The sequence below is a fragment of the Ailuropoda melanoleuca genome, chromosome 2 (assembly GCF_002007445.2).
Source record: "Ailuropoda melanoleuca isolate Jingjing chromosome 2, ASM200744v2, whole genome shotgun sequence".
NCBI lineage: Eukaryota > Metazoa > Chordata > Mammalia > Carnivora > Ursidae > Ailuropoda > Ailuropoda melanoleuca.
In genome coordinates this window covers 167,871,599-167,888,985 of record NC_048219.1, presented here as the reverse complement: position 1 = coordinate 167,888,985, position 17,387 = coordinate 167,871,599, and the positions used below count along the sequence as shown (strand labels likewise).

At 41.0% G+C, this 17,387-nt stretch overlaps 1 protein-coding gene across 2 annotated transcripts in view; it reads right to left on the bottom strand.

The window, feature by feature from the left end:
- The window catches only part of CD28 (CD28 molecule), a 30,643-nt gene extending 20,991 nt beyond the window's left edge, over positions 1-9,652 (bottom strand). For both annotated transcript variants that reach the window (XR_004623578.1, XM_002919949.4), the window contains exon 1: positions 9,460-9,652. Coding sequence is in view for 1 of the 2 variants with exons in the window: in XM_002919949.4 (XP_002919995.2) it covers positions 9,460-9,616 (157 nt within the window). In the remaining variant the exon portion in view is untranslated. The remainder of the gene's footprint in view (positions 1-9,459) is intronic.
- Between the last annotated feature and the right edge of the window lie 7,735 nt (positions 9,653-17,387).

Genomic DNA, 17,387 nt, shown 5'->3' with positions numbered 1-17,387 from the left:
ATTAAACCTGCTGTAAGCCATTGCCTGCATTATCATCCACCCCTAATTCTCAGTGACACTGCCCAACAATGCAGGGTGTGAGCACCCTAGGACTGAAACTTCCTAAACACAAAGCAATGAAAATGGGTGTGATGTGACCCAGCCCCTACAATTCAAAGGTCTACAATTGTCCTCTTAGCTCCTAATGCTAGAAGGATAATCTAAGAGGCCAAAAAGGCAGAGCACCTGAGATTATATGAAAGCTGCCAAACCACACCCAAATACCCAATTTTATTACCCTAAAAACCTGTAGTACAAATAGTGGGTAACTAGGGCTTTATAGCTTTCTACATGAATGGTATAGCAATAATTCAATCTTACATCTCCAAAGAGCCTGACACATATGAAATCTTCTAGGAAAATGTCATGACCTGGAAGTTTGAAAATAATTACTATGTGGAACTTTAACATTACATAGGAAGGCGGAGGAGAAAGAGCAAAGGCCAAGTCCTGCCATAATTTCTAAGCATCTTTGTACCTACATCCTGGTTTGCAGTCTCTCCAAGCAATTTCAGAGATGGCTGCTCAGCAGTTCTTTATATTTTCTCTCTCCGATCATACAAGCATCCACAAAGGGGTGGGGTGGTTGAGTTGTCTTGTTAAAACTGATAAAAACCAGCATTTTTATTCCATGTAAGAAGCATTTTTAAACCAGAAATAGACCTGAAATATTTTCAAGTCCAACCCCCTCACATATCAGATGAGGAAATGAAGGCCTCAAAAAGTTTTGTCTCATTTCAACAGACTAAAACTCCTAATTACATCCCCCCTACCTTGAGAAATCAGTGGCTTTAAAGTTTGAAAAAAGGGGGGGATGGGTGTAGAAAAACAGATATGGCCTCTCCAAAGCCAAGGGCAAGCGGCTACATCCTTGGTCCCAAAAACACAGGGAGATGCTGAGATTGACTTTCCTAACTGGGAACTGGAGCCCTGCCCATGATGTTTGGCGTGATTGATCTGAATCTTCTGACCCTCTTGTTTCAGCCACAAGCTGATGCCAAGCCAAGCCATATTGTACATTTTTGAAGGCTCAAGCAAATTTAAAATAGAGATGGGCAAAGTCTTCAAAGTCAAGGTATGTAGTATCCAGTGGCCTTTGTTGATATAGTTTTAACACTATAGCCTGTTCTGAGAGAATGAAATATGTATTTTTTTAAATAAAAGTTTTTAATGTCAGGAATGCCATCATGGAATCACTTGTCCACCCCTGCTTCATCCTAACATATCTATCTCTGCCCCTATAAATCTCTTCTCTTCCTCCCCAGTCTTCTCAGAGGTTTGTCCTCCTCTCTCTAATACTCCCATCCTCTGTGCTCCAAATCTCCCTCCCCATCTCCTAGTGAGAACTGCCTCTGTTCTTTATTTTTCTCCCTCCTCCTCTTTTATTTCCTAAAGACCCCTCTCCCCTCCACCCCTTCAACACTGCACAGAAACACACACACACACACACACACACACACACACACACTCATTCAGAAAGAGCACTTGGTTCCTTCCATATCTCAAACATAATGAAGTCACTCAGTCTGTAAACATTTATTACATACCTACCATGTACAAGAAATGGTGAACATTATAGGTGATAGAAGTTCCCAATTGTCTTCACTCTACCTAGCAATTTCCTCTTTCTACTGTCTCTATTTTGTTCCCCTTCACTTTTTCTTGACCTTTTGAAGTCTTATCTTCCTTCCCCACCATTCTGTCTAAGCTCAAGAGTCCCAACTGGCCTCCTTTTAGTCAAAATCAATAGCCTTCCCAGGCCACTATCCACTTCTTCCCTTGTGCAATTAATGCTATTAAGCACTGTCTCTTTTTGAAATTCTTTCTTCCTTTGGCTTTAGTGATGTTCTGTCACTCCTCTTTCTCCTCTTATCTCTCCAAACACATTCTCTGTCTCCTTTACTGGTTCATCATCCTCTTTAGCTGACTTCTAACCACAGCAATTTTCCAGACTCAGTTCAACTCTCTTCTTTTCTACAGGTACACTCTCTCATTTCTACTATCCATTCCCATGACATCAACTTTACTCCAAAGACGGGTTTCCTAGATATTTTCTTTTTACCCAGCTCCCATTGCTTCAGGTTTGTACTGGACATTTTTCTGCCATTTCAAGCCCTTACTTCAACTCAATGTGCCTAAAACTAAACATTATTTTGCTCCAAAACTCAGTTGCACAACATCTTGATTTCAGGTGGTGATACCACCATTCCTCTATCAAGCCAAAAACTTTGACATCACTCTTGATCCCTCCCTTTCTTTCACAAACCAGGCACTACATCCTGGAATTTCTACTTTTCAAGCATCCCTCAGAATAGTCCCTTCTTGCTGTTCCCACCTTTGCTACCCAAATTCTAATCTACTACCCCTCGTTCTGGCACAGTGACAGAGTGTTCTAACATGATCTCTTTGCCATTAGTCTCTATACATTCTAGACCATCCTGCTTCCAAAAGCTTCCAGCTGCATCACAATGCCTGAAAATGAAGTACGAACTTGGGGTATCAGTGTTCAGCCCTTGGTTTGATCTGATTCTACCCTACCTTTCCATGCTTCCACACATTCAGTTCTGGCCAAGAACACAGAACAACATTCCTGGTTTAATTTCTTTATGTGTATTTCTTCTCCTTCCTGAAATAACATGGAATTGGTAAGAATATGAACCCTTGGATCAAGTGCCTGGATTTACTCACTTACCAGTTGTGTGACCAAAGGCACATTGCTCTATTTGCTCCATCCTTCAGTTTCCTCACCTTACAGAAAAGGTAATCATAGCAACTGTTTCAAAGGATTTCAGGGAAGAATACATTACTTGATATAGGGAAAGCCAGGGAGAACTGTGCCTAGCACATTATAAGTGCAAAGTAAGTATTAGCTAGCCATTATTATTAATAACATCATCCATTCAAATTGTATCTAGCTTTAATGTCCCATTCAATTCCCATAAATGTTAACTATTCCATATTAATCTTACTAGAATATTAATGTTACACTTGCTCATTTTAGTACTAACTCATTCATTTCCTTCTTCAACAAATATTTGTTGAACACCGATAATGCTTCCAGCACTGTGCTGTAATAACATAACTTCACTGTGCTGTGAAGTTATAATGATGAATAGACATGATCCTGCCTGCAAAGAGCTCATAGTCTGGGGGGAAGAAAAAACAGATGTACCAATGCACTAACAATTTTGGGAAACTGAGAAGGAAGGAAGCCCCTCTCTTTGCCATTTAGGGTCTCAGGGAAGGCTTCTTCAAGTGGGTGGTGTAGGGGACATTTCAGATTACAACATAATGTATGCAAAGTCATTAAGGCATGAAACAGCAGGGGAAGTAGGCAAGAGTTAGTTATCCATTTCCCACTGCTATACCCTGTCATATATGGTCTTCTCAACTGGATCAAAACGTCTGTGGAAGCAGAGAGAACTCGATTAATTACACAAGCAGTTCTGGTGTGCTAAGTAAGTCCTTACACTTCTTTTCCTCTTTTTATATTCTTTCAGACTCCAATAGAGATTAAACTATAACAGAGGTTTAATAAATCTTTGTTAGATTGAGTTATACTCCTGTTGGAATACCTCTTAGAAGTACATAATAAAGGCTGAATACCCAGGGAGAGCTTCCTCAAAAGAGATGAATCTTGCACTATAGTCATAAAGCAAAAGATGAGTGGGATTTGGATAGGTGGACAGGGGGAGAGAGGGAATTCCAGGAAGGCTACAGCATCAGAAAAGTCATTAACACAGAGGGCAGGTAGGTGAGACCGTGAAGAAAGCTGCAATTTTGGGTTTAAGGATCTTATATTATGGTGTGAAAAAAGATTGATTGGATATGCAAAAGGCCTTAGATCATCCAAAACATGCCAGGAAACATTGTTAGCATCTTCAAGGAGCCATCAACACAACCACCTTTTCAATAGCTTGAGAGATACCTAAGTTCTCGCCCATCTATAAATGTCTGGGGTTGAATTCACCAGTTCTTAGAACTGTTTGCCATAAAATAAATTACTACAAACAGAGAATCATTCACAATGATGCTAAATTGAAAGAAAAAATTCTAGAAAGATCTCACAATTCTCATTTTTACTTCACTGAAGCTCAAACTGGGTTTTTGTATCAGTCATAGAACCTAGAATAGCACCTAGAAGATGTTAATAAATACCTATTGAATGAGCCTATGAATGAAGACCTGTCTTGCTAAAGGGTAAGAGGAAGGAGGCACTTTACAGAACAGGAACCTAGGACTTTAGAAAACAGTAACCTAGTAATACCTTGGTTTAGTCCCCCCAGAGAGCTTCAGTAAAAGGAAACATTCTTCTCATGTGTGCCCATTCTCACCCAGTTTCAATGGGACAGAGTCTGTGGATCAGAAATGGAGCCCTCCTGGACCCCACATTCCTAAAGATTGTCTTAAATTATGTAGCCTTGCTAGTAGTAGTGTTCGATACCCAAGAAAGTCATCTGGTTACATGGAACCTGCAGACACAGCCGCAGTGATGTTCTGACACTCCATCATCTGTCAAGTATCCCTAAGCAATGAAAAGCACAACAACCCTCTACCTTCTCAGCAAGTGTAAAAAAAAAATCAAACACCCACCTACGTTCCTAACAAGGGAATCTATGTCACTGTGACAATGTAAGACATGTCAATAATGCAGATTTTTGTATGAATGAGTGGGTGATGAACAGGAATTCCTGCCATAATCAATACCTTACGTGGTGAATAGTGAGCCACGAGGTTCAATTAGATACTGCAGAAAAGGGCCCCTGATTAGATCAGAGGTCAGAGTGAACTATGAGTGGGTGACATTTATGACACCATCAGGAACCATTAACACAGTTACCTTGGCAGCCAGAGTCCCACAGATAATGAAGATGATGACAAATGAAAAAGATGACGGTAATGGTGATACAGAGATAAAGTTGCAGCTCAAAGTTAAGTAAGAAATTCTCCACCACAGTGCACATTTTCATCCAGCACTGAAAACATAAACACACGAAACCTGCATGGTGACACGCAGACCCAGTTGAGATGCCTATGACCTTAACATTGAAATACCAAGGCCAAAGAAGTCTAAATTCTTTTTTTCACATTCCCTAACAAATGACCAAGTAGCCCTTGACCCCATCCAGAGCTCCTCTCTTCTGACGTTCAGAGTCATCAAAATGAGGGTAACAAGCAAGAAGTTAGACACCTACTTTGCGACCACTTCTCCATGGGGCCTTTGTCACCTTCCCTCCAGCTTCAGGGATCCATTCTCATGCAACAATTGTCAGTCTGAAAGCTCTGGGTACCATTTTTTTGATGACAACACCATGTTAAGATCAAAAGTGGCAAGAAATCACCATGAAAGAGGCAGATTCCTTAACACAGCTTCAAAAACCAGAGACCCCTTCAGTCAGTCACAAAACCACCCAGATGTCATTTTTTCCAGAAGTTCAGCTAAATCATCCACCGAGAAGAACAGTACCGACCTCTGTGAAGTTCCATAAGTAACAAACATCTTGAAGAAAAAGGCAAGCAAAAATTTAACCAAGATGAAAGGGAAAAATGAAAGATTTTATCCTTCTGAGAGTCCTGCTACAAAATAACTGTGCTTTGAAAGATGGCCTGCCCTCTGATTTGTAGACAAGAAAGTTGGCAATCATGTCTCCTTATCAATGCCTGTACTAGTTAATGAAGAGCTATTGTTTTAAATATGATAAACCACAAACGGAATTTTCTTCTAGGATATTGATGGCATAAAAATTTTCATTTTGTAAATGTCAGCACACTGCCTACAGAAAATACTTGAAGGAAAATATCCACACGTGGTAAAAGCTGAGCGGTAGTCATGTGGCATTTGTCTACTCATGAAAACAGAATGAAGACATTAAAAGGGAGGACAGTCTATATCTTAAAAAGAGACAATGAAATCCCCACCCCCACCCATAAAAAAATGTTTTAATGTGAGAGCTTCAGAATTATGATCACAGATTCATTTCTCTTTCTAATCAGTCTGTGAAAATGACTCATTCTATTTCTTGACATTGACATATTGATATTGATTTTATGGTCCTTTCTATAAAAGTCCTTTCTGGATGGTTGCTTTAAAAAAAAAATAGAAAGTAATATATTGTCTTAAGCAATGTCTATACATTTGAAATGCCCATTGAATTTACTTGAGATGACAAGACACCAAGCCGATTTTTTTAAGTCAAAAAAAACCAGGCTACCGTGCAGTGGATGACATGCAGATATGGCAATCTGCAGATGACATGGCCTTTTCAAGGTTCATTTCTCTCTCTCTCTCTTACTTTCCCAAGCCCAGCCTCCTGGCAGCACTTCCCTGTAAGAGGTCAATTACTTGCCATTATGAACAACTACCTCAAAGGGGGCATTTGCTGAACTAAAAATGAAGTCTTTAATGACCTTGCTTTGCTGATGATTTTTTATTAAATATCAACCATCTTCCTGCCTTCTGTGCCTCTCTCAGAAAAAGAAGTGCCAAGGGAAATGCAGAAGCCTTGGAGAAATCAATCACGTTCCAACTGGCCATTCTGACAGTTTATTTGTTGAGGTTTTGGGGAGAAACGAAAAGAAATCCTCTCATGGAAAAATAAGTGGCGTTGTCCTAATTTTTATCTTCATACTGGATGATTAGCCTTGCTGAAAAATAACCGATATTGGCTGAAAAACCACTGAATAATGCCATCTATTATATGCACACTCTTTCTACCATCAATCACAAATTGGTCCCCTTTCAAAGGAACTACAGTTCTAAGCTACCTATTTGAAAATCCAAAAAAATCCTCTCAATTTATGGATCTCAATTGCACAATTACTCAAATCTGTTAGGAAACATGTAACTTTAGTAAAGGAATTGTCTTAGTGAAGTTTTCCTCATGCTTCCTAAATTATACTTCTTTAAATTAGCCATAAAAATCTTTCTACAGTGTCATTAAAATCATGAAGAATCAGGTTAGGTTGAACCTTCATAGAATAAGCATTTTAAGCTACGCTGAAAGCCAGTGAGTTAGAATTTTTTAATTTGTGGAAAAAAGGACTGTTCTTCCTTTTTTTTCTCTTTTTAAAAAAGTTTTTATTTAAATTCCAGTTAGTTAACACACAGTGTAATACTGTTCGTCCTACACACACACACAAACACACACACACCCCCCTCAACACACACACACACACCCCAGAAATCTCTCTTAATGCTAGGGAGGACAATTACGCTGTGACCAAAGAATTTTACCTTATCTGTAACTTCTTCATGGAAGGCAAATACAGAGAGACAAAGAGCATATGGCAGGTTTTGCACCATTGATTAGAATAGATCATGCATTTTTTTCTGTTTTGTAGTTATTTTATCTCAAAAGTTTTTTTACTGAGAGAGGAATTTCAAAAGTGCCTTCTCTACCTCTTCCCTACTTCCTTAGATGGCCACTCAGCATCAAATCTTCAAAGTTGTTATGGGGGTGAGTTGGCATTTGCAACATAGTTGTATCTCAAAATAGAAAACAAAGGTCCCACATATGTGTATCCTTAACAGGGTTTTTAACTACCCCCCTTTAAATACATGTTCTAAAGGAAAAATATAAAGCTTTGTGTCTTACAAAAAACATCTTCAAAGAGATTCAGTGAGTTGATGACAGATGGATGTCCACAGAGCACATCAGGAAAGCATTTTGTGTACAAATACTTAAACAGTTTCTGTGAGAATGAGCTTCTCTTTCCTTTCTGCCCATTCTGTCTATCCCTTACTGTGTCATCAATGAAGAAATTATAAATATCTTTAAAAATAAATTTTAAAGATCCCTTAAAAATAGAGTTTAAAGACCTTTTTAAAAATAAATTTTAAAGATTCTTTTAAAATATATTTGGTAGCTCTAAATGCTTGGCACCAAATACTGGGGCATAACGTAGCTCACCAGCTTATGTCTTTCACCGAAGGGGTACATTTTATAAATACACACAGTTTGTAAAAGTACTCACTGGCACAGAAGGCAACAAAATAGATGGGTGTATATGTAAATATTTCACTAGTGCAGGTTGGGAGCACATGCACATGATGTTAAGAATAACAGCAAATAATTCAGTCTCCACACCCACCAAGATAAATGAGAAAGAAAATTGAAGATACTGGCTTTTCAATGTATCTTCAAGTGAAAAAGAATTATTCTTACTGAAGTGTGCTCATTTTTTTTTAAGATTTTATTTATTTGACAGAGAGAGACAGCCAGCGAGAGAGGGAACACAAGCGGGGGGAGTGGGAGAGGAAGAAGCAGGCTCGCAGCAGAGGAGCCTGATGTGGGGCTCGATCCCAGGACCCTGGGATCACACCCTGAGCCGAAGGCAGAAGCTTGACGACTGAGCCACCCAGGCGCCCCAAGTGTGCTCATTAATCTGTACAAATCTTGAGCCAAGTGAGACACTTTTCTAATTCTGAGAACAAGTTGAACAAACACCTGTCTCCAGCCCACCAAAGCAACAAGTTCTTACTCTGTTTGGAATCGTGATTTTCCAAAGATGGTATAACCCTGGATATATCTGGAGCTATGAAATTATAAACCATATCACGTTAGGTGGAATAATGTCATGGTCAAGGGCATAGGCTGAAGAGTCAGATTAAGGTGGTTCAGACCCTGACTCCAATAACTAATATCTGTATACCCTTGGACAAATTAACATCCATACCCCTCGGTCTCTTCATCTGACACGGGGTTCTGTTACAATAGTGTTAGGTGTATCCTCCTCATCATCATTGGGAACTTAAGGGATTTTAATCTAAGATAACAGATCTCAGTCAATTGTAAAAGAAAGTAATTTTTTGGCATTTGCATTGTGCCACCTTCTGTAATGACTCCGAAATTCATTTTGACACACTCAATTCAATTTGAGTAGACATCGTAACTACAACTAACATTCATCTTGCAAGCCAACCTCTAACTGTACTGAGCATTTCACACAAATTATTTCATTTTATCCCCACAATGACCTTGAGAGGACGTTATTACCATCCCCAACTTATAGAGAAGAAAACTGAGGCTTAGAAAGTTCACATACTAGTCTAAGGTTAGCTAGCTAGTAAGAAATGGATGGGCGATATGAATCCTGGCAGTCTAAATCCAGATCTTTCAGAACCAACCTACTTATAGCATTTGTCTTAAAGTTTTTTAAAAAGCATAATTTGGATAGCTTCCTGGGACACTACCAATTAATAGCTAAATAAATCTTATTTAATTCCAAAGAATGTTTGTTAAAATATTATACCGTAGACTGAGAATCAGTGAGTTTCTTCATAAACAGGCTGCCATGTGAGAGCAAAACTACATTTCAAACGTCCACATTTCATAAGTCGTCTGAAATTTAAGATGAGCCAAGCCAACCGAAAACTAGGCAAGAAAAACTGAGAGGAGGAAAGAAATCAAAAATGTTTACCTGTTACTTGAATCGAGGGGAAGAAGTTGAGAGCCAGAAGCAGCCTGAGGATCATTGTGCTAATGGTGGGCCAGGGCTCCAGCCCCTCCTCCCTGAGGAGCCCAAAGTGTGAGGGGAACTGAAGATGCACCTGCCAAAGCCCTAGCGTCTCCGTCATCCACAGCTCCCACCAACTTATTTCCCTCAGGGCACATGATCAAGGGACTCAAACCACAAGGCATCATGACTGCAACATTTCACACAGGATATTACATTGTTTTGATGACTTTAGACTTTTCCTCTTCTTTTAAAGACAAGCTTTTCTTGTCACTGAAAAAGAATGTCAGTTACTGTATGATGGGCTCATGAGAATTATTCTCCGTACACACGTATCCGAGCTTTAAAAACAGGTGCTTAAAATTCAGCAGGAATTTAAGGGCAGACAAAGTATTCTAAAGGAGGAAGAAAGCCAGTCGCAGAGGAGAGATTTTCGTTGCATGGGAAGAGACTGTGTCAAAAAGACAACAAGAATTACGTTGAGGATTTGGGAAGCATCCACACTGGTGTGGGAGGAGTTACAAATATTAGGAATTGAACTTTCGTGTCCGACGTAGGTAACCCTACAGAGCGTTTACCACACACTGCTTAGTTTATACCGAGCCTCCCCCAACTCACTTCCAGGAACTTTGAGGAACACACCCCACCTGCAAGCACCAACCCAGTGAGCATCTGAAGGGGGTTTCCTGAGCAAAGGGAGAGTCCAAAAGCGTGACAAGGAACTGTTCAAAGTTAAGTTAGAGGCATGAACGCAGGCTCCATTGCAGGCTCCCCAGGCCAGCAACCACACCCCTGCAACCCTCTTCTGCGGGCCAGGCCGTAGGCATATAGTCATCCCGCTGGTGGGGCCAGTCCTGCTCTCCTCATCTGTCATCCGGGTCAAGGTCTTATACTCAACGGCTTCCTCAAAACCTTCCTAGTAATTTTTTTCTCCTTTCCTGATAATCTAAATCCTAATTTGGGGTGTTCTGTATTTTTTTAAGATAGCTTACATGGTTTTTTATTCTGACTGTTAAAGTAGGATATATTTCACATGAAAAATTTATTAAAAGAGACATTTTACCTTTTTAAATGTTAAAAGTAATTATTAAAACAAAACTCACCCATAATCTTACCACCCTGGTTTAAACGCTGTTAATATTCTGGCCCATTGCCTTCCATATGTTTTTCTATCAAGATTTTTACATGTTTAATATCATGTTTTATTTATATTTTTCAACAGGTATATACTATTACGTTACACCTTAAACATTTTCCCACGATTTTTAAGTATTCTTTATAAACATCATTTTTAATTAATACAAAATATTCCATCCTATAATTATATCACAAATTGTTTATCAATCCCTTAGTGTTGTTACCAATTTTTTTTTTGCTATTTTAAAATTCTACCGTGAATATCTTTGATGATCTAGCTTTAAGTGGAAGAAGTCTTCATATCTCTTCCTCCTCATCTGATAAATGACAGATCAAAAGTATTTTGTCTGCTGACAGGCCCTCTTTGTCCTCATTTCAATTTTCTCACAAAAGATCTTGGTGACCCTTTTGTACTGACATCTCTCTCTGCCGTTTGGAACAATTCGTCCTTGGAAATGATTCGCTTACACTTCTGAATTAAAGGTAAATGATAAAGTCATGTTGCCAGTCCTGCGGAAGATTCACTTCTAGAATTGACCCAGTATTCCTGCATCTGACCCTCTATATCTTACCCAGGGCCTGATGCCTTTCCAGGGACAACTTATAGAAGGCAAGGTGCCCTTCTTTAAAAGATAGTCCCAATTATGGAGCCACCAGACTACACAGGTCTACGATCTGAGGCTCTGAAACTCATTACACAGGTTAAGAATACGTACAGGAGAAACGGACTCCCCAAACTTTCCTATGATTGATAAAAAAGGCTAAGGCATGAGTTAATAACTATTTTCAAGTATATTAAGGATGACTGTATAGCATCTAATTAATATTGTATCTATGGCAGTGCTTAATAGAGTCAAATTAGGTGGAAAGAAACCATGCAATTATCGGGTCTAACTCCTTTATTTTGCAGAGGCTGAGGCTGAAGCCCAGAGAGGTTAGATGACTTCCACAAACTCACAAAACAATAATTACGTGTACTTGATTTCACTACTTGACCAACCTTATTTGGTTTTCATTCTTTAGAATAAAAAGAAACACAAACTGAATTTTTTTAACATGTATTCCACTAAAGAAGTAAATTATTTCATTAGAATCCTTTCTCATTTTCTCTTGAAATTCAATAGCATTCACATATACTGAGAAGTAGAAATGATAGAGATAGAATAAGGGACCCCATTTCAGTACAGGAGTATAGTACTGAGACCCTACTACGTTTTCCATAATAATAGCAAGTACTAATGTACCAAGCGCTTTACACGCCTGATCTCGTTTAATACTCACACAACATGTAAGGAAGATGCTATTATTATCCCCACTACACAGATGAGAAGACTGGCCTTGAAAGAGAGTTAGGAAGTGTCAGGAAAGAGTGCAGCCAAGATTAGAACCTAAATCTTTTGGGGTGCCTGGGTGGCTCAGTGGGTTAAGCGTCCGACTCTTGATTTCAGCTCAGGTCACGCTCTCAGGGTCAGCACTTAGTGTGGAGCCTGCTTAAGATACTCTCTCCCCCATTCTCCTCCCCCCCCCCCGCTTGCGTGCACACCTTCTCTCTCTCTCTCTCTCAAAACAAAACAAAACAAAAGCCTAGATCTTTCAAACTTGAACTATTCCTTAACCACAGCACTTGACTGACTCCCTACTTTTAATCCTCCCCAGTATTGTAAATTCCTTCAGGATGAAAGAAAAGGGAATGTGTATTACCTTTCTGTTGTAAGGCGTATTTAACAAGATGTCTTATTAGAGCCTGTGTGACTGGAGTATGGAGAGGAAAAGAGCTAATGGCCCAAGATGGCATGGAAGAGATCTAAATCAAACTGTGTTTCATAAAACTGCACCTGTACTTTTCTGAAGAAATTCCAGATTGCTTAAATCCACACATGGTCTTGAAATGCAACGACATATGCATCATGATGAAACAAATGACCTTAATCAACCAACAAGTATACTGAAATCCTAACTACATGGCTTGTCAGGAAAAATATGTAATACAAGTGACCAAATTCTATAGGCTATTTGAAAGATAATGGGAACTAAGGCTGGGGGTAAGAGCCTTGCAGGGGGTGGGGCAGAGAATCTCAGAACATGTAAGATTGTGATATAAGACATATTTTGGTCTTTGTCCTTGGCTCCTGCCAATAGCTCTTAAAACATTTGTAACTTCCTAATCAATAAAGGTAGGTGCTAGAAGCATCTTCTGTTTTACTCCTTGAGTCTTTGACCCTAGTTTCTGACCCACAGCTCCTAAATCCCTTGGAATTTCCTGAGTGATAGGAACTCTTATATTCTAAGAAGGTAACTTTGGTGGGTTCCTGAAAAGCTTTAGGATGGGAACTGGTCACCAGAAAGATCATGCCATAATTAAAAGCTTGGAACTTTCAGCCGCAACCCTTATCCTCCAGCGAGAGGAGAACAGCCTTAGAGTGAGTTAATAATTGATTACGCCTGCATGATGAATCCTTCATAAATATCCGTGAACTACAGGGTTCAAGGAGCTTCTGGATTGGTAAACATATCACAGGCTAGGAGGGGGGTGCACCCCAACTCCACAGGGACAGAAGCTCCAGCACTTAGAATCCAGACCTCACCCTATATATCTCTTCAACTGGCTGTACATTTGCATCCACTATCATATTCTTTATAATATAGTAAACCGTTAAATAGGTATTCTCATGAGTTCTGTGAGCTGTTCAAAGCAATTTATTGAACCTGAGCAAGGAGTGGTAGGAAACCATTTCATAGGTAAGTCAGATGGACGTACAAGTGACAACTTGAGACTTGGAATTGGTGTCTGAAGTGAAGACAGTCTCCTGGAACTGAGCCCTTAATTTGCAGGATCTGACACCACCTAAACAGTGTCAGAACCGAATTGAATTGTAGGACATCGAGCTGGTGTTGGAGAAATGGTAGATATGGGGAGAAAATCACACATCTGGAATTTCAATGGCTAAAAGCACAGGATTTGCTATCCTGTGCTTGGGGCTCAAATCCCAGTTAGGCCACTCTGTAGCTATATGATCCTAGAAATTAGAAGTCTGAATTCTTCACGTGTAAAATGGAGATGAAAATACCTTATTCAACAAGTTGTTCATATCTCACAAAATGTGTGAATCTTTCCACTCTGAGGATAGAAATAAGATTTAATGGTTCTCCATTTCATACTCATTTGCAATGGGCTGAATAAATGTTTGTTGGGTCAACCAAAATGGATTGTGGACTATATGTGCGATATATTTACGTGGATTGGTTTTTCTTCATAGCATGAGTACCACCAGAACTCTGTTCTAGAAATTAGCAGTGGTACACAATGCTTTAATAATAACATATACCAGTAAAAACTACAAAGTGTCATTGAAGAGTGTAAAGAATTCTAGTTGTCAAGCCAATCAACCATGTTAAGCCCTGTGGCTATCTCTAACTCATATAGAGCAAGCCTACCAGGATAATATCTTCTTTGATCTAAATTCCAGAAACTTGCCTTTCATTTTAGTTTCTAATTCTCTCCAGAACTCTGACTTACAGAGGTTCAAATGCTCACATGTTGATTGTGGGAAAATAATGAAGTCTGAGATTCTCTCTGTGAGCTGTGTTACAATATCACCTCAGTTGTTGGTATGAAAAACTTTTTCAAAAAATAGACAGGGGCTCCTGGGTGGCTCAGTCATTAAGCATCTGCCTTCAGCTCAGGTCATGATCCCAGGGTCTTGGGATCGAGCCCCGCATCAGGCTCCCTGCTCAGCGGGAAGCCTGCTTCTCCCTCTCCCACTCCCCCTGCTTGTGTTCCCTCTCCTGCTGGCTGTCTCGCTCTCTGTCAAATAAATAAATAAAATCTTTTTGAAAAAAAAAGTAGACAAAGATGACATTAAGAAAGCCATGCATATTAGCACAAGCCAGCAAGACCAAATCCTGAAAAAAATTACCCCAAAAAGAAATGAAAAACAAGAAACAACCGTCATATTTGTTGACAACTCCCACTGAGTAAACAACTACTACAAAAAGATCTTTCTGCGTGAACAATTTAGAAGGTTTTATCAAGGATTACATGAAAAATATGGTAAAAAATTTAGCGTAAAACAATTACTTAGAAAGGCAGGCCTACGACTCCAAGGGGTAAAAGCTGGAGCTAACATTTCCTGGAGGCTTTCTGCTGGGAGCTGTTGTAGAGAAGTATTACACATCCATTATCTCATTTAATCTCTACAACGAGCCCAGAAGGTAGGTACTATTAATATCTCCATTTTATAGATAAGGAAACAGAAACTTAGAGAGGTTAAGTAATTTACCCACAATCACACAGTAAGTAGCAAATCAGGGATTTGAGCTCGATTTGGTCTAGATCCATGTGTCATGGTAGAAGCAGATGCAATCCTGGTCAACCAACAGCTTGAATATGTAATTGATAGTACAGTGGTGAGGAGCAAGGTTTTTAGAAAGAAATGTATCTTTTTTATAGGCTCATCTGACCTTTAGCACCAACTTCATATAGAAGCAAAGAAACAAACAAAAACCCGCACCCTCGGGACAGCAGACTGAGACCGTGAGCCGGGGGCGCGTGCTACCAGACTTCTAACGGAACTCCGGAACTCCGGTGCACTCACTGGATCCAGACTGAGACCGGGAGCTCCGGGAGCACGCACGGGGTGGCTGGCGGCTGGTGGCTGGCGGGCCACCTGCACTGGGGAGCGGGCAGACCACGGACCCGCACCCTCGAGACAGCAGACTGAGACCGTGAGCCGGGAGCGCACGCCACCAAGCATCTCACGGAGCTCCAGAACTCCGGTGTGCTCACTGGATCCAGACTGAGACCGGGAGCTCTGGGAGTGCGCGCGGGGCGGCTTGGCGGCTGGTGGGGTTAGAAACACAAAGGACAGAGACGCGCCGGCCCTGGAAGCGAGGGCTGGGACGCTGGGTGTGGGGCGCACAGCCCGGGATGCTGCAGGGTTGAGCAGCACCAACAGAAACAGAGTTAAAGTGGCCAGAACATCAGTGGAGAATGGGCTGCAATCCCTCTGTCTGAGACAGAGGCTGAGATGCGGCCGCTACTGCTCTGACTCTCAGAAGAGGCACAGGAGACTGCCAGGGAAAGCCGCCAGAGAACAAAAGCCTGGAAATACCGACTCACAGCGTGCCCATCCCCACCTCCCTCACAGGGGACACGGAGACTCTACCCAAACAGGGTTTCCTGAGTATCGGCGCGGCAGGCCCCTCCCCCAGAAGGCAGCTGAAAAATCAAGAAGTCCACAACCCGGGCCGCCTGAGTGGCTCAGTCATTAAGCGCCTGTCTTCGGATTAGGGCGTGATCACAGTGATCCGGAAAGGAGTCTCTCATCGGGCTTCTCCGCTGGGAGCCTGCTTCTTCCTCTCCCACTCCCCTGCTTGNCTGAAAAATCAAGAAGTCCACAACCCGGGACGCCTGAGTGGCTCAGTCATTAAGCGCCTGTCTTCGGATTAGGGCGTGATCACAGTGATCCGGAAAGGAGTCTCTCATCGGGCTTCTCCGCTGGGAGCCTGCTTCTTCCTCTCCCACTCCCCTGCTTGGGTTCCCTTTCTTGCTGACTGTCTCTCTCTCTCTCAAATAAATAAATAAACTCTTTAAGGAAGAAGCCCACATCCCTAAGATCTCTATAAAACAAGGGCGCACGGCCTGGGTCCCAGTCAACACTTGGGCTCTGGACAACCCTGCAATCTCTCTTCATCAGAATGACGAGAAGGAGAAGTCCCCCCCAGCAAAGAAAAGATAATGAGTCTGTGGCCTCTGCCACAGAATTGGCCTCGGCCACAGAATTAATACATATGGATGTATCCCAATTATCAGAAATGGAATTCAGAGCAACAATGGTCAAGATGATGAGTAAACTTGAAAAAAGCATCAGAGAAAGCGTTGCTGAGAATATAGAATCCCTAAGGGCAGAAATGAGAGCGAATCTGACAGAAATTAAAAATTCTGTGGGCCAAATACAGTCAAAACTAGAGGCTCTGACGGCCAGGGTCACCGAGGCAGAGGAACGCGTGAGCGAATTGGAGGATGGATTAATAGAAGAAAAAACAAAAATAGAAGCTGGTCTTAAAAAAATCCACGCCCACGAATGTAGATTACGGGAGATTACTGACTCTATGAAACGATCCAATGTCAGAATCATCGGCATCCCTGAAGGGGTGGAGAAAAACAGAGGTCTAGAAGAGATATTTGAACAAATTGTAGCTGAAAACTTCCCTAATCTAGCAAGGGAAACAAGCATTCGTGTCCAAGAGGCAGAGAGGACCCCATCCAAGCTCAACCAGGACAAACCTACGCCACGGCATGTCATAGTGCAATTCGCAAATATNATACACCACATCACGTCATAGCGCAATTTGCAAATATTAGATCCAAGGATACAGTATTGAAAGCTGCCAGGGCAAAGAAATTTCTCATGTACCAAGGCAAAGGTATCAGGATTACGTCAGACCTGTCTACAGAGACCTGGAATGAGAGAAAGGCTTGGGGGGGCATTTTTAAAGCTCTTTCAGAGAAAAACATGCAGCCAAGGATCCTTTATCCAGCAAAGCTGTCATTCAGAATTGATGGAGAAATAAAGACGTTCCAAAATCGCCAATCATTAACCAATTTCGTAACCACGAAACCAGCCCTACAGGAGATATTAAGGGGGGCTCNGGGAGATATTAAGGGGGGTTCTTTAAAGGTATAAAGGCCCCAAGAGTGATACAGAGCAGAAAGTCACAACCGATACAAACAAAGACTTTACTGGCAACATGGC